General features: G+C 41.6%; 1 protein-coding gene across 1 annotated transcript; it reads right to left on the bottom strand.

Annotated features, from left to right (window-relative positions):
- Positions 1-347: 347 nt before the first annotated feature.
- On the bottom strand, positions 348-21,903 carry ANKS4B (ankyrin repeat and sterile alpha motif domain containing 4B). Its single transcript, XM_032157085.2, has 2 exons — positions 21,565-21,903; positions 348-4,505 (listed from the first exon to the last, which is right to left on the bottom strand). The coding sequence occupies exons 1-2, from the start codon at positions 21,726-21,728 to the stop codon at positions 3,416-3,418; spliced, it is 1,254 nt and encodes a 417-aa protein (XP_032012976.1). The 5' UTR covers positions 21,729-21,903; the 3' UTR covers positions 348-3,415.
- Positions 21,904-23,290: the final 1,387 nt, after the last annotated feature.

Below are 23,290 nucleotides of genomic sequence, written 5' to 3'. Positions count from 1 at the left end.
CACAATACACATTTACCACACCATAACTTCTCAAACTCTCCTCTTCAGTGAAATGCTCCCAACTGCTTTTCCCTCTTGTTGACTTTTATGCCAAGCTACATAGAAGGGGAAAAGAGGGGCCAGGAGGTGGTAGGGGCGACCAGATATTGGATTGAGCTACTCTAAGCATCAAGTTTAAGAGATGGAGGTTTGAGATCAGTGAGTACTTGAAGCTTGTCCTGGCTCATAATCCTGTTGTCTTTGTCTCTTATCAAGGCCTTTGCATTGCTTTGGCATCTTCTCTTAGCCCCTGTAGTTGGTATTTAGTTCAAAAGATCTGGAATTCCTAGAACATTGATAACGTCTTATAACATGGTATAAACCTTTTTTTATTGTATAACAATACTCTGTGATGGAGAGACTATATCCTTGATGCTGAGAACTTTGGAGAACGCTCACCTATTAATTTTGTCAATCATAAAAGAAAACAACCCCTAAGAAGAGCATAAAGGTACCTGATGAGACCCCTAGTGGCAAATATCTCCTAAAAAGGGATGAGAGTCAATGTTCAAGTTCATTTCTACCAACCTGAGTGATGGCTCTCTTGCTATGATGTAGTTACAGCAGGTGGTGGAGCAAATATCTCATTAGGCAGATTCTGGGCAATAGGTGAAGAGGGGATTCTGGCATCTATGATGATGAAATATAATAGTGGCAGGCTCAGACTACAAACTTTTTTGAGCGCTTTCTATTTGCCAACTGCTTCTGTGCACATTAATGAAGGCAAGCACAACTTCAGTTTATTCCACAAGATAAGGTATTTGTAAACAATCATCCCCTAATGCGACATATTTATTCAATGGCTAACAAGCTTTCTGAATATATTCACTGAGGAAGAATAAGCCAATTGTTCATCAGATTTGAGCATCTGTATCCTCCCTAAACTTGAATCCTCCATGATGCCTCTTGAAGTAACCCAAACAGATGTGCATCAGAAAACAAGCTGAAGATAAACAGCTGTTTCTGTATTATACCCAGAATCAACAGTAAATTCCACTTGATGTAAATCAGCCTGTAGAGATCTAATGAAGCTTAGCTATTCAGTGGGGTTTCAGTTTGAATTTGGGATTGCCACTGAAAAAATGTCAGCAGCAGTGTTGTCAGTTTCTTTTTTCTTTTCTTTTCTTTTTTTTTTTTTTTTTTTTTTGAGATGGAGTCTCACTGTTATCGCCTGGGCTAGAGTGCAGTGGCGCAATCTCGACTCACTGCAACCTCCGCCTCTTGGGTTCAAGCAATTCTCTTGCCTCAGCCTCCCAAGTAGCTGGGATTACAGGCACACGCCACCACACGTGGCTAATTTTTGTATTTTTAGTAGAGACGGGTTTCTGCCTTGTTGGCCAGGCTGGTCTTGATCTCCTGACCTCAGGTGATCTGCCTGCCTGGGCCTCCCAAAGTGCTGGGATTACAGGCATGAGCCAAGTGTTGTCAGTTTCTATCGTGGAACCTACATGTATTCAGATATGCAGCAATGGTGACAGACAATAGTAAATAAACCATGTGTACATAATAAGAATGAAAATGTGAAATTTCCTTTGACAATCAAATCTTCCCTCCAAAGAACTTAGTTTTTTTTCCCCCTTAAGTTTCACTAGGTGTTTACCCTTAAAAAGCTCATCAGTTGCAGTTGGACAGACTTTTTTTCTGTATTTTTCTTGGTCTCCTCTCCAACCCTGTTACTTACGACTGTATTATTCTGCTAGGACTGCCATAACAAAATGCCACAGACTGGGTGGCTTCAACAACAGAAGTTTATCAACAGAAGTTTATTTTTTCACACCTTTGGGGGCTGAAAGCCCAAGATCAAGGTGTTTGCAGGGTTGGTTTCTCCTGAGGCCCCTCTCCTCGGCTTGCAGATGGCCACCTTCTCACTGTGTCCTCATGTGGCCTCTCTGTGTGCCTTCCACCTAAGTGTCTCTTCCTCTTCTTAGGACACCAGTCCTAGGCCGGGTGCAGTGGCTCATGCCTGTAATCCCAGCACTCTGGGAGGCCGAGGCAGGTGGATCACCTGAGGTCAGGAGTTTGAGACCAGCCTGGCCAACATGGTGAAACCCCGTCTCTACTAAAAATACAAAAAATTAGCCAGGTGTTGTGGTGCATGCCTGTAATCCCAGCTACTCAGAAGGCTAAGGCATGAAAATTGCTCGAACCTGGGAGGCAGGGGTTGCAGTGAGCTGAGATCATGCCACTGTACTCTAGCATGGGTGACAGAGCAAGGCTCCATCTCAAAAAAAAAAAAAAAAAAAGGGAAAAAAAGGATACCAGTCCTACAGGATTAGGGTTCCATTCTTATGACTTCATTTAACCATAATCACTTCTTTAAAGGTCTTATTTCCAATTACAGTCACATTAGGGGTTAGAGCTCCAACATATGAATTTAACACAATTCAATCCACAACAGGTACCACCTGTATTCCATCTCTTTCTTCACTCTCCCCGCCACCACTCTGTCTCTATTCTCAGGCAGGAGTATTATAGACGCATTTCCATTACTTGTAAACATGTACACTTTTGTTAAAGGGTTAGATGCATTTAAGTTGGGCATCAGGCCGCAGGCCAGGAAAGAAGTTTAGTCTCTACCACTAGGCAAAGTCATAGAGCTCAGGAGAGAAAAAGAGTTAGAATTCCCAGGTTATACAGATCAGAAAGCAAGCAGCAGGATAATGTGATGATATTATAATTTTAAATCCAGAGATAGAAAAGTAAAGGAAGTTTCTTTCACCTTCCTGTCATGGATATGACCCTTTCTTTATTCAAAAGTACCGAAAAGATAGGCTAGGTATGGTGGTTCACGCCTTTTATCCCAGTGCTTTAGGAGGCTGAGGTGGGAGGATTGCTTGAGGCCAGGAGTTTGAGACCAGACTGGGCAACGTGGCAAGACCCCACCTCTACTAAAACATACAAAATAAGCCAAGTGTGGGGTGTGCACCTGTAGTCTCAGCTACTTGGGAGGCTGAGGTGGGAGGAGATCACTTGAGCCCAGGAGGTTGAGAATACAGTGAACTATGATCATACCACTGCACTCTAGCCTGGGTAAGAGACTGAGACCCTCATCTCCAAAAAAACAAACAAACAACAACAAAAAAATAAAAACAACAACAACAACAACAACAAAAGAACAATTATATGTACATATAAGATAACTGAAGAGAAATGCCATATTCTTGTTATGAAGTCTCCTCAAGTTTCTCATGGAGATTTATTTGGATGCGCATAGCCTACCTCCCAGAGTAAAGTTTGGGTATCTCTCTCAGGTAGGCATCTCCGATGGCCTAGAATCCATTCCCAGTGGCCTGGCATTGGGTAAAGAGGGGGTGCTGCCTGGAGTGCTGCCAGCGGGCCACAGCATCACCCCAATGCTCCAGGCCAAAACTCTCCATCACAGGCTAGTGTCGACCAGCTGCCCAGGCTGTTGAAGCACCTGCTTCCTCCTGTTGATAGCATTCAGAATTTTCTTCCTGGGACCCAGCTGCATTTGTATGCTCTGAAGGTCCTCATCAGAGCAGAGCAGCAGAGCTTCTAGATCAATCTGCTCTCTCTTGAAGATAGGCAGGAATTCTTCCAGGTGCTGAGACAGCAAGAACACTTCCAGGGGCGTGGCATCGACCACATCTTCCTCCCACTCCACTTCATCCTCACCCCACGGCAGATCATCTTTGAGGCCGTTTTCCTCTCCCTCTTCATCAGCTGCACCCTCATCAGCCTCTAACGCTCCTTGTCTTTGAAGCAATTCACTGGGCAGTTTAAAACCCAACTCCCTCTTGCTATCTGAGATGTCTTCAGGACTCGATATCCTGTTCCTTCTAAAAACAATACTTCCTAGACCTGGACGATTGAGAATGGATTCATGGTGCACACTGCTGTCCTCCTCTGCTGACAACTGGAGCTTCTCTTTGAAGTCCCCTGAGAACAAGTCTTCCTCTTCCTCTCTGAACACTTCCACCACGTTCCTCTGCCCACTTCTGCCTTCTTTCCCCACCTGTTCTGCTGTATCTTTGTTCTTCTTGAACTTGATCTTGAAAGTGTCTTTAATGCCCTTAGATAGTGACCCGAATGTGCCAGGAGCAGAAGCATTTGAAGGGGATGATCTGGAGAAGGTACCCTTGGAAGAAGAGAGAGTCCCAGATTCTTCCTTGCTGTAGGTGCGGGCCATCTTATTTTGGTGCTTCTCCTGGAGCCTCTCACACTCTTTGATCTGCCTCCTGGCATTCTTCTGAGCCTGCTCCTTCAGCCTGGTGACCTTCTTGGGGTTCATGATGTTCTGTGCAGTGGCAGCCTTGTCCAGGAGAGCAACACATTCATTCTGCTCCCTGCTGGCAGCAGCATCCAGTGGAGTCTGTAAGTCATTATCCAGGGCAAAGATGTTGGCACCAAAATTGACCAGGAATGAGACGCAGTGGGCATGGCCATTGGAGGCTGCAAAATGTAGAGGAGTGTTTCCCCAGATGTCACACCTATCAGGGTCCCCTCTAGAAGAGAGAGCGAGAAAAAAAAATACATGTTGGACTTATGTTCTCTGAACACAGGCCCAAAAAACCAAAACAAAAATAAAGAACAAAAGGCACGTTAATGCAAACATGTTCATCCTGACTTGACATTGTTATAAGATACTGGCTGTAAGTCCAATTATCTTAGAACTGTCCCATCTTAAAACCACATGGCCAGAAACAGAGCCCTTCTCTACCCTGTGTCTCCTTTCTGTTTGTTTCTTTTGTTTTGTTTTGAGACAGGTTCTCACTCTATCTCCCAGGCTGGAGTGGAATGGTGTGATCACAGCTCATTGGCAGCCTTGACCTACAATGGGAGGCTCAGTTGATTCTCCCTGCTCAGCCTCCTGAGTAGCTGAGAATACAGGCATGCACCATCACACCTAGCTAATTCTTTGTAGAGACAGGGTTTCACCATGTTGCCCAGGCTGGTCACAAACTCCTGGACTCAAGCCATCTGCTCGCCTTGGCGTCCCAAATTGTTGGGATTACAGGTGTAAGCCACCACGCCCAGCTGTGTCTCCTTTTTACAAGTGAGAAAAACTTACTAAGAAATTCTCCAGCCAAACAACTTTCTTGTCTCATTGGCCAGCACTGGGTTACACGCCTAAGAGATGGGAAACATAGTATTGTGTTTAACTTAGATCAATTAGATTTTGCCCTGAAACTAGGGATAGGATTGTTCAATGGCTCATCAAGAAAATAATAAAATCAAAATCCTAATTTGCAGCATGTGCCAATTTCTGTGGTGTAAATACATCCACCATGGCAAATTTCAAGCTACCAATGTGACATCACTGGACACAGAGTTTGGAAGAGATACACAGTAGCATACCATTATCAACTATTTTCCCCATGTAGATATAATGGACATGAATTATCTTAAGAGATAGGTAAGAGTGAAATGTATTAAAATAAGGAGAAAGTGAGACTTTTGTGTTCCTTTTTAATATAATTTGTTAAATTATAAGTTTATATAGTTTTTTTCTTTTTTTTTTTTGAGATGAAGTCTTGCTCTGTCACCCAGGCTGGAGGGCAGTGGTGCGATCTCGGCTCACTGCAACCTCCACCTCCCAGGTTCAAGCAATTCTCCCGCCTCAGCCTCCCGAGTAGCTGGGACTACAGGCACCCGCCACTGCACCCAGCTAATTTTCATATTTTTAGTAGAGACGGGGTTTCACCATGTTGGTCAGGCTGGTCTCAAACTCCTGACCTCAGGTGATCCACCCGCCTCAGCCTGCCAAAGTGTTGAGATTACAGTTGTGAGCCACCATGCCCAGCCTGTAATTTTATTTTTAAGAATGGCTATGTTCTCAGAAGCTCAGGCTTACAGTAACCTATGATTGTACCACTGTACTACAGCCTGGGCAACACAGCAAGACCCTGCCTTAAAAAAAAAAAAAGGCTAGGCTCAGTGGCTCATGCCTGTAATCCCAGCACTGGGAGGCTGAGGTGGGAGATTTGCTTGAGGCCAGGCATTCAAGACCCACCTGGGAAACATAGAAAGACCTGTCTCCATTAATTTTTTTAAAATAAAAATAAAAAGTAAAAAAGAATGGTTATGTTTAGCTGTCAAACTTTCTAAAATTTAGAAATAACTGCTGACAAGCTGGTTCCTGCATGCTACTGCTACCCTCCTGAATTGAGTCACATGTGGGGAAATTAACTGAACCAAACTCACTCAGTCCCCATCAGCAGGAAAGAAGAAAGAAATGGATGTTGGGGAGGTAGCAAACAGTGTCTGTTATAAACATTATTCATTAAAAGGGCATTACATCTCTATTTATTCCTCAACTTACTTCCATGACTACAGGTTCATATAAGGGTGTCATTCTACAAGAGTTTAAGGTGGAATTGGGGATATGATTAGATGGTATTAAGGCCAGAAACCCAATTCCTGGCACAGAACAGGGACATAGTAGGTGCTCCAGTATTTGAGGAATGAATGAAAATCTACTGGAATCCTGCCCAAGGCAGCAAACCCTCCTCTCCTACAAGGACTTGAGTTACAGACAGGAACAGATGAAAAGTCGAGTAACTATTTTTAATGATGGCCAGAGCCATGTGCCAATGCTGAGAACTCTGATAATACATATACTAAAGGGTCCTTCCTTTGCCCTAGGCTAGACTCCAAAATCAGGATCTCACTAAACTCTGGCCAGCCTGGCCCCATGGAAAGAGGACAGTGAGTGTGAGAAGTCCTCTTAACATTCCCAAGAAGTAGAGGGCAGAAGCAGAAGAGAAGATCTGCACCCTTGCAAATGACCTGTTAGTGTGCTACGACCATTCTACTAGTTCCTGGCTGCTCAAATTTGGGTCTCCAGACCAGAAGCAGATGCATCACCTGTGAGTTTGTTAGAAGTTCAGAAAACTTTCACGCCTGTAATCCCAGCACTGTGGGAGGTCGAGGTGGGTGGATCACGAGGTCAGGAGTTCAAGATCAGCCTGGTCAACATTGTGAAACCCTGTCTCTACTAAAAATACAAAAATTAGCCTGGCGTGGTGGCACATGCCTGTAATCCCAGTTACTCAGGAGGCTGAGGCAGAGAATTGCTTAAACCCTGGAGGCGGAGGTTGCAGTGAGCCGAGATCACACCATTGTACTCCAGCCTGGGCGACAGAGTGAGACTGTCTCCAAAAAAAAAAAAAAAGTACAGAAGACTCCCACCCAGACTTATTGAATCAGAATCTACACTTCAGCAAGATCCACAGGTGATTCGTAGGCTAACTACAGATTGAAAAGAACTTCACTGGTTAGTGTGATCCAACCAGGGTCCTATAATTTGATAAATCAGATTTGTAGTTGCTCCACGGGAATCCGTGGCTCTTTGGTGTGTGTTAGTTACAATGAAGCACTTTCACATTCTTTGCCTTCAACCATCACAATCTCCCTCTTAGAGAAGGCAGGCAAGAATCATTATCGCAGGAATAAAATAAGACTCAGAGAGCTTAATTGATTCGCCCAAGGGTAACAGCAGCATGCTTTGGATCAGGCTGGTCTCCCAGTCAAATCATCTCCAACACAATACATCCTAGATTAACACAACTGGGCTTTTCCATTTTACCAGCTACACGGCCTCCAGCTTAATTTTTCTAGGACTTGGTTTCCTCATGTAAAAAGTAAAATAAAGGTTCCTCTTCAAAAACTTTCCTCCCCATCTAATTAAAAATAAATAATAACTTCTCTTAAAAACAAAATTTATTCAAAAACCTGTACTAACATCCTTAAGTATCTACTAGCCATAATAAAATCAATATACTTTATACTCTTAATTCCCACAATTTAGCCTAAATATTTACCCTAACATACTTAAACTAGTCCAAACAAACATTAAGTCATAGCCTGTTCCTCTTCCTTATTTAAAAGTGTTTTTACCTTTCTCAACATTCCACAAGTTAAGTTACTAACCAATCAAGACAAATACAAAATGTAAAGTCCCATTCCAGCCAATAAAAACCAAACACAACAATAAACATGTCAAGTTATAAATAACCCTGTCTCCTTTGTTCAATATACTCTCATAACAAAACTACTAACAAATATACTCTTTCTACAAAAAATAAAAATAGCCTTACTAAAAAAGTTAAATTTATATTCAAATACTATTTCTTTACAACACCAAAAAACAAACATTTCTAACACTTATCTGTAAATTGAAGATAATACTATTACCTATTCATAGAGTTTTGTGAATTAAATAAGTTAATCTACATAAAGCATTAGAAAACAGCTTGGCACATAGTAAATATTGAATAAACATTACTTATTATCCTTCCCCTTGCCCCCAAACTCATAATTCTTAATTTCATGTATTTGTTTTTCCTTGTATTCAACTAGTGAATTCCTGCAGCACAATAAATCTTGTGGGTTTTTAAAAATCACTTACAGGCCAGGTGAGGTGGCTCAGGCCTATAATCCCAGCACTTTGGGAGGCCAAGGTTGGTGGATCACTTGAGGCCAGGAGTTCGAGACCAGCCTATTCAACATGGTGAAACCCCATCTCTACCAAAAATACACAAATTAGCCAGGCATGGTGGTGTGCGCTTGTACTCCCAGATACTCAGGAGACTGAGGTAGGAGAACCTGGGAGGTAGAGATTGCAGTGAGCCGAGATTGCGCCACCGCACTCCAGCCTGTGCGACAAAGTGAGACTCCATCTCAAAAAAATTAAAATAAAAATCAATCGCTTATAGTTTTAATTTGACAAATATTTATGCATTGTCTCCTTAATTGGATAATATGCCTCAGAGGGCAAAGCCTGTGTCTCCTTCTCCTTTGTGTCACCCACATGTCCCAGCAGAAGTCTCGAACCCAACTCAAAGAAGTCCAGCAAGTCATGTAAGTGACTGAATGGGGCCAAGTTTGTTCTTTCAACAAAGTCACAGTTAAATGCATACTCCACCTAGAAAGGACCACAGCTCAGCTACCTTATTGCCAGAGCTCCCATTTTTCAAATGAAGCCACAAATTCAGAATTTCAAGCGAAATTCTGTGATTTTTAAGTGTTGGCTCAAATTTAAAAGAAAAATATAGTAAAGTCCAAATAAAACACATTTGTGGACCAGCTCCAGCCCATAAGCTGGCAACTGGTAACCTCCTTCTGAGCAGAGAGAACAGTGTGAGCCCAGGCACAGATGGCTGATATTACAAGGCCTATTTGGGGAACCAGGAGTATAGATCAGCGTGACCAGAGTGCATGGAGTTGGGGGTAAGGGGAAAGAGGGGAAAAGGAAAGAAAATGAAATCAAATCTAAGGAAAGCAAATATTAAGTAACCCAGTTTTGCTGGGAAGCCACTTTCCAGAAGGCTCTGGTCAGTCAGCCTGATTTAATTGTTTGGGATGAAAGGAGACCCTTCAACCTTGGCACAGACTCGCATCTTAAGGGACCGCTGTGTCTCCCCCCTAAACACATGGTTTCACTTTTTATTTTAAATAAACACTAGATGCAAAAGACTCCTTAAGTATCCTAGACATCAAAGAGGGATTGTAAAACACCCAAGACGTTACTATCAACAGAAACAGAAACATACTGATTAAATTTGCCTGAAGTTATCCTTGGATTGGATAAGTTGAAAACAAAATTATTGGGAGGAGTGAGCTGCAGGGGGGACGCAGAAGGGCACTAAGATGTCTGGGCTAAATGTATATGCTTAAGACCATAGACTGGTGGAATTTTCCCATTTCACTGAATTTTTATTTTGCTGTAAGTTCTGGGATACATGTACAGAACGTACAGGTCTGTTACCTAGGTATATATGTGCCATGGTAGTTTGCTGCACCTGTCAACCTGTCATCTAGGTTTTAAGCCCTTCATGCAGTAGGTATTTGTCCTAATGCTCTCCCTCCTCTTGCCCCCCACCCCCCAACAGGCCCCAGTGTGTGATGTTCCCCTCCCTGTGTCCATGTGTTCTCATTGTTCAATTCCCATTTATGAGTGAGAACATGCAGTGTTTGGTTTTCTGTTCCTGTGTTAGTTTGCTGAGAATGATGGCTTCCAGCTTCATCCATGTCCATGCAAAGGACATGATCTCTTTTTTTTTTTTTTTTTTTTTTACGGCTGCACCCATTTCACTGAATGTTAAATGATGTTTTCAAGACAGAAGGAAGAACAGTAAACCTGAGATGACCCCAAAGGTGGGTCTTCTTTTGAGAAAATTTCAAATGCAAAATTCCAGATTTACAGATGAAACTGTCAGTAAGACAATTCACAGGTTTTCCTAGTGGCTTTAAGCTATTAAAACTTGCAAAACTTCGGCTGGGCACCGTGGCTCATGCCTGTAATCCCAGCACTTTGGGAGGCCAAGGTGGGTGGATAATGAGGTCAGGAGATTGAGACCATCCTGGCTAACATGGTAAAACCCCGTCTCTACTAAAAATACAAAAAAAAGCCGGGCGTGGTGGCTCATGCTTGTAATCCCAGCACTTTGGGAGGCCGAGGCGGGTGGATCACGAGGTCAGGAGATCGAGACCACGATGAAACCCCGTCTCTACTAAAAATACAAAAAAAAATTAGCCGGGCGTGGTGGCAGGCGCCTATAGTCCCAGCTACTCGGAGAGGCTGAGACAGGAGAATGGCGTGAACCCGGGAGGCGGAGCTTGCAGTGAGCCGAGATTGCGCCACTGCACTCCAGCCTGGGCGACAGAGCGAGACTCCGTCTCAAAAAACAAACAACAAAAAAAACCCAAAAAAAATTAGCCAGGCATGGTGGCGTGCACCTGTAGTCCCAGCTACTCGAGAGGCTGAGGCAGGAGAATGGCGTGAACCCAGGAGATGGAGCTTGCAGTGAGCTGAGATCACGACACTGCACTCCAGCCTGGGCAACAGAGCAAGACTCCGTCTCAAAAACAAAACAAAACAAAAAACTTGCAAAACTTCTATTTACAGACACATTTCCAAATTGATGTACAATTTAAATGAAAATATTTTCTACAGACAAGTTGCATGGAGTCCTTTTAAATTCCATACTTGTCATTATTCACATTTTTTGATAGAACCATTGCATACAACTGCCCGGGTGGCAAACTGGTCCTGTCGTTTGATAATCTGAGTTCAACATTGATGCTCTATGGTTTCCTTGGGCTAAGCTCAGTCTAGTGTTTTTTCTATTCCCCTTTCTCCCCAAAAGAGAAACTCACTGAAGAGATTTTAAAATAACGCATTTTTCCCTTGATTTTTGGTAGATCAGTGCATTTGGGCAATAATTTTTAAAGCTGGCTTAGCACTATTTGTCACTAAGTAGGCAATTTGCTTAAATTACTCTGAGCATCTGCTCCATTCCAATTTTTCCTCCTGAAGCTGATTTTTTGTGAAGTTCTCAGAAAACATCTATTCTTTCAAAAGTGTTTTTCTGCATAAAAAAATATTTGGACTCACTAATAATCAAAGAAATGCAAATTGAAACAATACTCTGCCTTTTGCCAATCAGATAGGCAACGATTAAAAAGAATAGTAATACTTGGTTTTGGCAGGAGTATGGGGAAAGAAATACTGCTGGAAGAAGCAGAAAGTGGTTCAAATTTCCTGGCACAATACACACAAAAAGTCTTTAAAATGAGGCACTCTTTTGAATCTACAATTCTACCTTTAGGAATTTGTCCTAAGGAAATACAAGACCTTTGTGCAAAGATGAATGAGCAGGAATGTTCCTCCCAACCTTACTTATAACAGGAAAAAGACTGGATTCAAATTAAGCATCACGAATAGTCAACTGATTAAATATATTATGGCATTAACCTGTGTCCATCAGTGGAAGAATGGATAAAGAAAACATGGTGGCTCCACACAATGGAATACTATCCAGTCTTAAGAAACAAAGAAATCCTGTCATATTCAACACATGGATGAGCCTGGAGGACAGTATGTTAAGTGAAATAAGACAGGCACAGAAAGACGAATACCACATGATCTCACTTAAATGTGGAATCTAAAAAAGTCTCCTAGAGGCTGGGTGCGGTGGCTCATGCCTGTAATCCCAGCACTTTGGGAGGCTGAGGTGGGCAGATCACGAGGTCAAGAGATTGAAACTGTCCTGGCCAACATGGCGAAATCCCATCTCTACTGAAAATACAGAAATTAGCTGGGCGTGGTGGCAGGTGTCTGTAGTCCCAGCTACTTGGGAGGGCTGAGGCAGGAGAATTGCTTGAATCCGGGAGGCGGAGGTTGCAGTGAGCCAAGATCGTGCCGCTTCACTCCAGCCTGGTGACAGAGTGAGACTCTATCTAAAAGAAAAGTCTCCTAGAAGCAGAAAGTAGAATGGTGATAACCAGGCAGAGGCAGACTGGAGAGATGTTGGTCAAAGGATACAAAATTTCAGTGAGACAGGAGGAATAAGTACAAGACATCTGTTGTAACACATGATGACTATAGTTTTTTTTTAATTAATCTATTTGTTTTTTATAGAGATGGGGTCTTGCTATGTTCAGGCTAGTCTTGAACTCCTGGCCTCAAGCAATCCTCCTGCCTCAACCTCCCAAAGTGCTGGGATTACAGGCATGGAGCCATCATGCTCAGCTCAGTGGCTATAGTTAATAACAATACACTGTATATTTGAAAATTGCCTACCAAGTAGATTTTGATGTTCTCATCACAAAAAGTATAGAAGGTAACGCATAGTTAATTAGCTTGATTTAATTCCACAATGTATACATATTTTTAAAAACCATGTTGTACACCATAAATATATATAATTTTTGTTAACTAATAAAAATAATGAAACTGGCCAGGAACGGTAGCTCATGCCTGTAATCCTAGCACTTTGGGAGACCAAGGCGGGTTGATCACTTGAGGCCAGAGTTTGATACCAGCCTGGCCAACATGGTGAAACCTCATCTCTACTAAAACTACAAAAATTAGCTGGGGGTAGTGGCATGCGCCTGTAATCCCAGCTACTCTGGAGACAGGCAGGAGAATTGCTTGAACCTGGGAGGCTGAGGGTGCAGTGAACTGAGATCGCACCACTGCACTCCAGCCTGGATGACAGAGCGAGAGTCATCTCAAAAACAAACAAACACCATAAAACAGAATACCATGAAGTCACTAAAAATAGTGGCATGCATTATCCCATTTCTAGCAAATTAACACAGGAACAGAAACCCCAACACCGCATATTCTTACTTATGAGTGAGAACTAAACATTGGGTACTCACAGACATAAAGATGGCAACAACAGACACGGGGGACTATGAGAGTAGGGCAACAGTTGAAAAACTATTTGGTACCATGCTCATTACCTGGGTGATGGGATCAATCATATCCCAAACACCAGCATCATGCAGTGTACCCATGTAGCAAACCTGCACATGTACCCCCTAAATCTAAAAGTTGAAATTGGCGTGGTGCAATGGCTCACACCTGTAATCTCAACACTTTGGGAGGCCAAGGCAGGTGGATCACCTGAAGTCAGGAGTTCAAGACCAGCCTGGCCAACATATAGTGAAACCCTCTCTCTACTAAAAAATACAAAAATTAGCTGGGCATGGTAGCGCACACCTGTAGTCCCAGCTACTTGGGAAGCTGAGGCAGGAGAATCACTCAAACCTGGGAGGTGGAGGCTGCAGTGAGCCAAGATTGTGCCACTGCACTCCAGCCTAGGTGACAGAACAAGACTGTGTCTCTCAAAAAAAAAAAAAAAAAAGTTGAAATTATTAACAAAAATAAAATAGTGGCATGGATCTCAACTTTTAAGTGCAAATGGTCCATGATATATTGTTAAATAATTAGAAGGTTTCAGTATAGTTTATATGATTGTCTTTTTAAGAAAGAGAATGTACATGTGTTTGCATGTACTCAAAGGAAAAAGTCTGGAAGGATATACACCCAAATGTTGATGACTGTAGGAATTGGTGTAATTTTTACTTTATCAATTCTATTCAATATGATGTGAAATATTACAGTAAGTATGTATTTCTTTAAGAATCAGACCAGCCTGGCCAACATGGTGAAACCTTGTCTCTACTAAAAATACAAAAATTAGCTGGGTGTGGTGGCAGGCACCTGTAGTCTCAGCTATTCCAGAGGCTGAGGCAGGAGAATCACTCGAACCCAGGTGGCGGAGGTTGCAGTGCGCCAGGATCCCACCATTGCACTCCAGGATGGGTGACAAAAGCGAGACTCCAACTCAAAAAAAAGAAAAAAAAGAAACTGGGGAAAAAGTCTAGTTTCCATTTAAAAAAATAAACCCAAGAAATTTCATACACTTTAAAGGTAAAACAAATTTTTTTTGGAATTGGGCCATTATGCTTCCTAGTGCAGGAAAATGCATGTAACGATTACTTTCCATCTTCAAATTTTAAAAAGAAAGGAAAATCGTTTTCTAACAAAGCCAGAGTCTTAATATAAATGGTTGCTATAGGATTTGTTGTCTATCAGGTAATGACAGATAAACTCTTAAATCATCAGACTGAAATGGATTTCAATAGTTGATTCACTTCTAAATTCAATTTTCAATTTTCTTTTTTTTAAATTTTAGGTTCAGGAATACATGTGCAGGTTTGTTATATAGGTAAACTTGTATCACAAGTGTTTGTTGTAGATAATTTTGTCATCCAGGCACTAAGCCAACATGTTCTCATCATTTAGCTTCCACTTAACAGTAAGAATATGTGATGTTTGGTTTTCTGTTCCTGTGTTAGCTTGCTAAGAATAATGGCCTCCATCTCCATCCATGTTCCCACAAAAGATGTGATCTCATTCTTTTTCGACTGCATACTATTCCATGCTGTAAATGTACCACATTTCCTTTATCCAATCTGTCACTGATGGACATTTAGGCTGATTCCATGTCTTTGCTATTGTGACAGTGCTGCAATGAACACTCACGTGCATGTGTTTGTTTGTTTGAGATGGAGTCTTGCTGTTCCCCAGGTTGGAGTGCAGTGGCACGATCTTGGCTCACTGCAACCTCCTCCTTGCAGGTTCAAGCAATTTTTGTGTCTCAGCCTCCTGAGGAGCTGGAATTACAGGTGTGCGCCACCACGCCCAGTTAATTTTTTATATTTTTCTTTTAGTAGAGATGAGGTTTCACCATGTTGATCAGGCTGGTCTTGAACTCCTGACCTCAAATGACCTACCCACCCCCGCCTCCCGAAGTGCTGGGATTACAGGCATGATCCAGGCATGTGTCTTTATAGTGGAGGGATTTATATTCCTTTGGGTATATACCCAGTAATGATATTGCTGGCTCGAATGGTAGTTCTGCTTTTAGCTCTTGGAGCAATTGTCACACTGCTTTCCACAATGGTTGAACTAATTTACACTCCCACCAACAGTGTATAAGTGTTCGCTTTTCTCCTCAACCTCACCAGCATCTGTTATTTTTTGATGTTATAATAGCCATTCTGACTGATGTGAGATGGTAATTTCTTCCCTTTTCAGCTTCCTTAAATCTAATTGGAAATTTGACCTCACACTGGTTCCCAGGATTAGCTATGGTCAAAAAGGGACCTCTTTTTTCTAGCCTACATCAGGCCTACCCAACACAGCAGATCTCAGATGCTTTTGAGGGCAAGGAAACAAATCTGAGATGTACAGATCCCGTGAGAAGACAGGAGTTGAGAAGGAAGGATTAGGAAAAGCAAGGTTAGAAGAATATTTGCATCCATAGCCAGTGTTTAATAAATATTAATATAAGCAAATGGGGGGGCTGGATATTGATATTACATTGAAAGAAATGACGTTACCATGTCAATTTAATGGAGAAAGAGATAGACTATAACAACTAATTGTGTTGGAACAAATGAGTAGCCACTTGGAGAATGCAGAATTAGATCATAATTCAGATCTTAAATCATATAAAGTATTTAAAATAACAAATGAAACTAAAAATAGCACTAAAGGATCAGTCAATATTGAGGCATGACCTCAAAGTTAGAATCACACAACAAAGATTGATAGACTTATATATAAATATCTATATTTATGTTTACATTTATATTTAAAAATCTGTTAAAAATATAAATTGTGTATTGTAAAATAGTTGTAACCTATATGACAAAGAGTTGATATTATTAACTTTCAAAAGCATTTTTATCGATCAAGGAGAAATGTTGAAAACCCCAATATAAAAGTGGAATAAGGTTATAAATACACAGTTCACAAAAGTGGCATTCCAATGGCCAATTTTTTTTAAGCATAAAAAGAATTTTCAACCTCATCAGTAACCAAAGAAAAGAACATTAAAGCCACACTGATATATCATTTTGTTTTTGTTTTGTTTTGTTTTCTGAGACAGAGTCTCACTCTGATGCCCAGGCTGGAGTGCAGTGGCCTGATGTCAGCTCACTGCAACCTCCGCCACCTGGGTTCAAGGGATTTAAGAGCAATTTGTGCCTCAGCCTCCTGAGTAGCTGGGATTATAGGCGTGCACCACCACACCATGCTAATTTTGTATTTTTAGTAGAGATGGGGTTTCACCATGTTGGCCAGGCTGGCCTGGAACTCCTGGCCTCAAGTGATCTGCCCGCCTTGGCCTCCCAAAGTGCTGGGATTACAGGAGTGAGCCACCACACCCAGCCTAATATATCATTTTGGACCTATCATGTTGGCCAAAATGGGTACTCACTTTCTGAAGGACAACATGTCCATTTACACACGCAAAAAAGTATTTTAGTTGCACATATGCTGCTATGGTTTGAATGTTTGTGTCCCCTCCAGAATTCATGTTGAAACTTAATCGTTAATATAACAGTGTTAAGCAGTACGGCCTTGAGGAGATGATTGAGTCATGAGGACTCTGCCCTCATGAATGGGGTTAGGCACCCTTATAAAAAGACTTGACACAGGGAATTTGCCTTTTTTTTTTTTTTGCCCCTTCCTTCCCTTCCTCCATGTGAAGACACAGCCAGAGGATGCAACAACAAGGCACCATCTTGGAAGCACAGACAGGGCTCTCACCAGACACCAGTCCTGTTGGTGCCTTGATCTTGGATGTCCCTGCTGCCAGAACTGTAAGAAATAAATTTCCAGTTTTTATAAATTACCTAATCTAAGGTATTTTGTTATAGCAGTACAAACGGACTAACACAAATGCAAATTGATCCAGAAATTTCACTTTGGAGAATTTATTTTCAAGAAAATGTGGCCGGGCCTGGTGGCTCACGCCTGTAATCCCAGCACTTTGAGGGGCCGAGGTGGGCAGATCACCTGAGGTCAGGAGTTCGAGACCAGCCTGGCCAACATGGTGAAACCCTGTCCCTACTAAAAATACAAAAATTAGCCGAGCATGGTAGTGCACGCCTGTAGACCCAGCTACTTGGGAGGCTGAGGCAGGAAAATTGCTTAAACCCAAGAGGTGGAGGTCGCAGTGAGCCAAGATCACGCTACTGTACTCCAGCCTGAGTGACAGAGAGACTCCATCTCAAAAAAACACAAAAAAGACAATGTCAGCAAAGATTTCTGTACAAGGATAGTCATCATAGCACTATTCAAACTAGGGAAAACAAACTATGTGTCCAAAAGAGGGGTTGGCTAAGAAATGTATTTGTTGACTAGAGCCCTACAAAGTCCCTGAAATTTATAGAAGAATATTAAAATGTATTTATACACACTATAGTATATACAGAGAGAACTATATACATCTTAGTAGCATGGCATTATAGGACATTTTTTCTTCATGTTTTGTGTGCATATGTATGGCTTAATTTTCTGGGTTCAAAAAGCCAAAATCGACAAATGGGATCTCATTAAACTAAAGAGCTTCTGCACAGCAAAAGAAACTATCATCAGAGTGAACAGGCAACCTACAGAATGGGAGAAAATTTTTGCAACCTACTCATCTGACAAAGGGCTAATATCCAGAATCTACAATGAACTCAAACGAATTTACAAGAAAAAAACAAACAACCCCATCAAAAAGTGGGCAAAGGACATGAACAGACACTTCTCAAAAGAAGACATTTATGCAGCCAAAAAACACATGAAGAAATGCTCATCATCACTGGCCATCAGAGAAATGCAAATCAAAACCACAGTGAGATACCATCTCACACCAGTTAGAATGGCCATCATTAAAAAATCAGGAAACAACAGGTGCTGGAGAGGATGCGGAGAAATAGGAACACTTTTACACTGTTGGTGGGACTGTAAACTAGTTCAACCATTGTGGAAGTCAGTGTGGCGATTCCTCAGGGATCTCGAACTAGAAATACCATTTGACCCAGCCATCCCATTACTGGGTATATACCCAAAGGACTATAAATCATGCTGCTATAAAGACACATGCACACGTATGTTTATTGCGGCACTATTCACAATAGCAAAGACTTGGAACCAACCCAAATGTCCAACAACGATAGACTGGATTAAGAAAATGTGGCACATATACACCATGGAATACTATGCAGCCATAAAAAAGGATGAGTTCGTGTCCTTTGTAGGGACATGGATGAAACTGGAAAACATCATTCTCAGTAAACTATCGCAAGGACAAAAAACCAAACACCGCATGTTCTCACTCATAAGTGGGAATTGAACGATGAGAACTCATGGACACAGGAAGGGGAACATCACACTCCGGGGACTGTTGTGGGGTGGGGGGAGGGGGGAGGGACAGCATTAGGAGATACACCTAATGCTAAATGACGAGTTAATGGGTGCAGGAAATCAACATGGCACATGGATACATATGTAACAAACCTGCACATTGTGCACATGTACCCTAAAACCCTAAAGTATAATAAAAAATAAAAATAAAAACTAAAAAAAAAAAAAAAATTTTCTGGGTTCAGCTCATGTTACTTATGTAATTAAAGAATAGCAGAACCAGGCTGAGTGCTGTGGCTCACACCTGTAATCTCAACACTTTGGGAGGCTGAGGCAGGAGGATTATTTGAGCTCAGGAGTTCGAGACCAGCCTGGGCAACAAAGCGAGACCCTGTCTCTAGTAAAAATAAAAAATCAATAAAGACCAGCAGAACAGTTATTGTAAGAGAGTATCTTAGGCTTTCAAAGGAGAGAGAGAGAGAGAACACCTAAGCATTACTATTCAAAATGGTCCTGAAATGGAACAAGAGCTCTCTGCTGACTGAGAAGAACCCCAAACCCTCTTCTAGGAGGACGAACTTACTGGTTGATACAGTTTGGATCTGTGAGATTTGGTGGGGAACAAATCTCAAATCAAATTGTAGTCCACAAAGTTGGAGGTAGGGACTGGTGGGAGGTGACGAGATCACGGTGGTGAATTTCTCATGAATGGTTTAGCACCATCCCCCTTGGTACTGTCCTCATGATAGTGAGCTCTCATTAGATCTGGTTTCTAGCACCTCCCCCCTCCCTCTCTTGCTCTTGCTTCTGCCATGTGAGATGCTTTTTCCTTCTGCCATGATTGGAAGCTTCCTGAAGGGTCCCCAAAAGCAGAAGCTACTATGCTTCCTGTGCAGCCCGCAGAACTACGAGCCAGTGAAACCGCTTTTCTTTATAAATTACCCAGGCCCAGGCATTTCCTTATAGCAATGCAACAACAGGCTAATACATTGATTTTAAAGTAACTGACATCTTGCAGTTTGTGGAATGAGGTAGACTTTCAGTAGATGGAGAAAGTTGGGGAAACCTAGGCTGAGTAGGAGAAGAGATGAGATGACTGGAGAAGGCTGGCTGATGAGGATTGATGCGTCTGAGAAAAGAAAGTCTTAATCAGACAAGAGAGATGGGGAAGATCTGCTTCACTCAGTTTCTCATTCAATCTTCAACTCAGGAACTCTCCCAATCCTGGGTTCTTCTGACACTTCCTAAATGTCCCCTATTTTAATAAAGGGTGTCAACATCCAAAACCTGGGAACTTAACCCTCCTTTTCCTTTATCTGCCCACATCCAGTCAATCATTATTGATTCTATATCCAAACTGCCACTCAAATCCAACCATATCTTCCCATTCCCAATGTCACTACCCTAGTCCAACTCATCTCGACCGTTAAAACAGTCCCCAAACATTCTCTCCGACTGTTATCCATCTACCCGAGTGAGTTTTGTAAACATAAATCTACTCTGGCAGCTTCCCTGCATAAACCAAGACATGGCTCCCTGGGCCCTTAGGATAAAGTCCTTACCAGAGTTGACAAGGCTCTTTGTGATCTGATCTTATCTCTTACACTTGCCCTGACCCCACTCCTACTTGAGCCACGTCCAGCCATACTCAGCTTCTCTAGTTCTCAGAACGCAGTTTTCCGTCTTAGGGAAAACACTCTTTCATGTAGCCAACTTGTTCTCATTTTCCTAATCCCAGCTTAAATGCTTTCCCCTTAGGGAAGCCTTCCCTCACCCCTGAGATTGAGGTAGATGCCTGTTTAGTGCCCTCTATTTCCCATTTTGTAACAAATATCATAGATGAGCCAGGCACAGTGGCTCATATCTGTAATCCCAGCATTTTGGGAGCCCAAGGCTGTCAGATCACTTGAGCTCATAAGTTGAAGACCATCCTGGGCAACATGGCAAAAACCCATCACTACAAAAAATACAAAAATTGCTGGGCATGGTGGCGCACACCTCTAGTCCCAGCTACTCGGGAGGCTCAGGTGGGAGGATCACTTGACCCTAGGGCTCAAGGCTGCAGTCAGCTATGATCTCGACACTGCACTCCAGCCTGAGTGACAGAGTAAGACCCTGTCTCAAAGCGCACACACATACACACACACACATACACACACACACACACACACAAATATCATAGATGTCTTGTCTTCCCCTCTCAAATCTGATTACCATGACAGGGATTGTGGCTGTCTTGTTGATCACAGTGTACCCAGTGGCTAGCAAAATATCTCTTATCTTAAGAGATAAGTGGCTGGCACATAACAGATACTGAATAAAAGGGTATTGAATTGGATTCACTTGGCTCCTTTATTGATATTGTCCTTTTCTCTTTCTTTACCCCCCTTGCGTTATGGTTGCCTTCATTAAAATCTGGGCAAAGAGATGGTGTGTGTGTGTGTGTGTGTGTGTGTGTGTGTGTGTGTGTGTGTGTGTGTCTATCCACTAGCCAAAGAAGTGATAGAGTTAAGATAGGCTAAAGATTCCTTGTAGAGCCAGCAATTCCATTCAAAAGAGCAAGACCCTGTGTCAAAAATAAAAAAATAAAAATATCATGAGCTTGCACTGGTATTGAAAGTTAATAAAACACTGTGGGATTTTGATGGCATAGATAAAAAAATAAACTAAAAACATGTCATTTGTTCCAACTAAGGTTGACAACTTAAAACCAAGTAAAACAATGGCCTCTTTTAAAAGAGGAAACTATTTAAATTTCATGAAAAGAATTTTTAAAGGCATAGAATTAAAATATCTTCCCACTTCCCCATGCAGATAATGCAGTAGTTCGGAGTCTCTCCTCTGATTGCGGCTAAGGGTTGAGCCACTCCCATAGTGCCAGTCCTCAGTGAGAAAAGAGAGCATCTCTAGGCATGGTTTTCTCTCTTTCTCTAAAAGTCCAATCATTTAGACAATCTAGAAAGAGGATAAAGTATTTGTATTGATGTCCCTGCCTCTTGCTGCTGTCTGCAAAAACCTACCACGAACACTATTTCCAACGGAAACCATCAGGTTGAACTTACCCTCTACTGCAGATTATCTCTAGGGCTTCCAAGTTCCCATGGTAGGCTGCCAAGAGAGTGGGAGTCATGCCATCTTCATCCGAAAGATTTAGATCTCGCTTGGTAGCCTCTTTTAGAAGTTCCAGGTAACTATCACTGGCAGCTTGGTGGTAACGAGTAGACATTTTTCCTGCTCACCAGAACTTGGCCAGATGTCTCTCCAGGCAGAGCAGGGTGTTGGCGGAGCAACCTTCCTGTAGAGCTGGTTAATTAGTGACAAGGAAGAGCGTCACCAGGGGCAAAGCTCATTCCAACTGCTTCCTTTCATGGAAGGCAACAAGGTTCGAGGCACTGAACTTGGACCTTTTCTCTCTGGAATGGCCATGACGTTGACTACTGAAGACTGCTGTATTCATCTTGAGTGTTTTGAGGCACATTTAATTTTTCTATGTCCATTTGGTTTCTTGAGTATAATATTAGCCATCTAGGCACAGGACATAAGAAATCATTTCTTAAAAAAATGCAGAGCTACTCTAGTTCACTAGCTGTTTTTTCCAAAAAGAACAGCTCTATTGAGGTGTAACATCATTAAATTTACCCATTTCATGTATACAATGCAATGATTTTTAGGACATTTATAGAGTTTCATGCCCATTATCATACTCCAGTTTCCAACAGCCCTTAAAGATCCCTCGTGCCATTTGCTGTCAATCCCATTTCCACTCCCAACCTCAGGAAACTACAGTCTGCTTTCTGTCTCTATAGATTTGTTTTTTATGGGTATTTCAGACAAATGGAATCCTACAATATATAGTCTTTAGTGTGTAGCTTGTTTCAATTCAAATACTTTTTTGAGGTTTGTCATGTGTAGTGTGTAACAGTTTCTTTCTTTTCACTGCTGAATAATATTCCACTGTGCTAACATACCAAATGTTCTTCATCCATTCAATGTTTCATGAATATGATGAATACTTGGGTTGTTTCCACTTTTTAGTAATGATGAATAATGCTGCTATGAGCACTGATATACAAGCCTCTGTGTGGACACACATTTTCATGTGTCTTGCATATATATCAAGGAGTGAAACTGCTGGGTTGCATGGCAATTTACATTTAAATTTCAGAAGTTGCCAAACTGTTTTCCAAAGTGGCTGTACTACTTCACATTTCCACCAGTAACGTATGAGGGTTTCAATTTCTCCACAACCTTGCCAGCCTTATTATTGCCTATCTTTTTGTTTATGGCCATCCCAGTGGATGTGAGGTGGTCTTATTACAGCTTTAATTTTCGATTCCCTAATGACTAAGATATTGAGCATCTTTTCATGTGCCTATTAGCCATTCTTACATCTTCTATTCAAATCTTTTTGCCCAATTTTTAATTGGGTTGTCTTATTAATAAATTATAAGAATTATTTATATACTCTGGATACAAGTTCTATATCAGATATATTTGGAACAGAATGAAAATGAAAATACCACATATCAAGATTTATAGGACGCAGTTAAAGAAAAGCTTAGGGCAAAATTTGTAGTTTTTTATGCATATATGAGAAAGAAAAAAGATCTCAAATCAATACCTTAAACTTATTATCAACAACTCAAGGGAAGGAGAAAAAGTATAGAAAAATGACTATAAGGAGTACAATATAAGACCAAAAAACTTTCCAGATCTATCTGCAATAAAAACAAAAGAAAATGGACTAAATTTATGATGTGGAAGACTCAGCCATGTCTTGTTTATAAT

The sequence above is a fragment of the Hylobates moloch genome, unplaced genomic scaffold (assembly GCF_009828535.3).
Source record: "Hylobates moloch isolate HMO894 unplaced genomic scaffold, HMol_V3 SCAFFOLD_6, whole genome shotgun sequence".
Taxonomy (NCBI): domain Eukaryota; kingdom Metazoa; phylum Chordata; class Mammalia; order Primates; family Hylobatidae; genus Hylobates; species Hylobates moloch.
The sequence above is the reverse complement of the archived record's forward strand: the minus strand, read 5'-3'. Positions and strand labels throughout refer to the sequence as shown.

Bases quoted from the DNA above. Each gene is read 5' to 3' on its own strand.
- ANKS4B (XM_032157085.2), bottom strand. From the start codon at position 21,728: ATGTCTACTCGTTACCACCAAGCTGCCAGTGATAGTTACCTGGAACTT. The intron at 4,506-21,564 runs GTAAGTTCAACC...TCTCTCTTCTAG, and splicing joins GAGATAATCTGCAGTAGAGG to AGGGGACCCTGATAGGTGTG.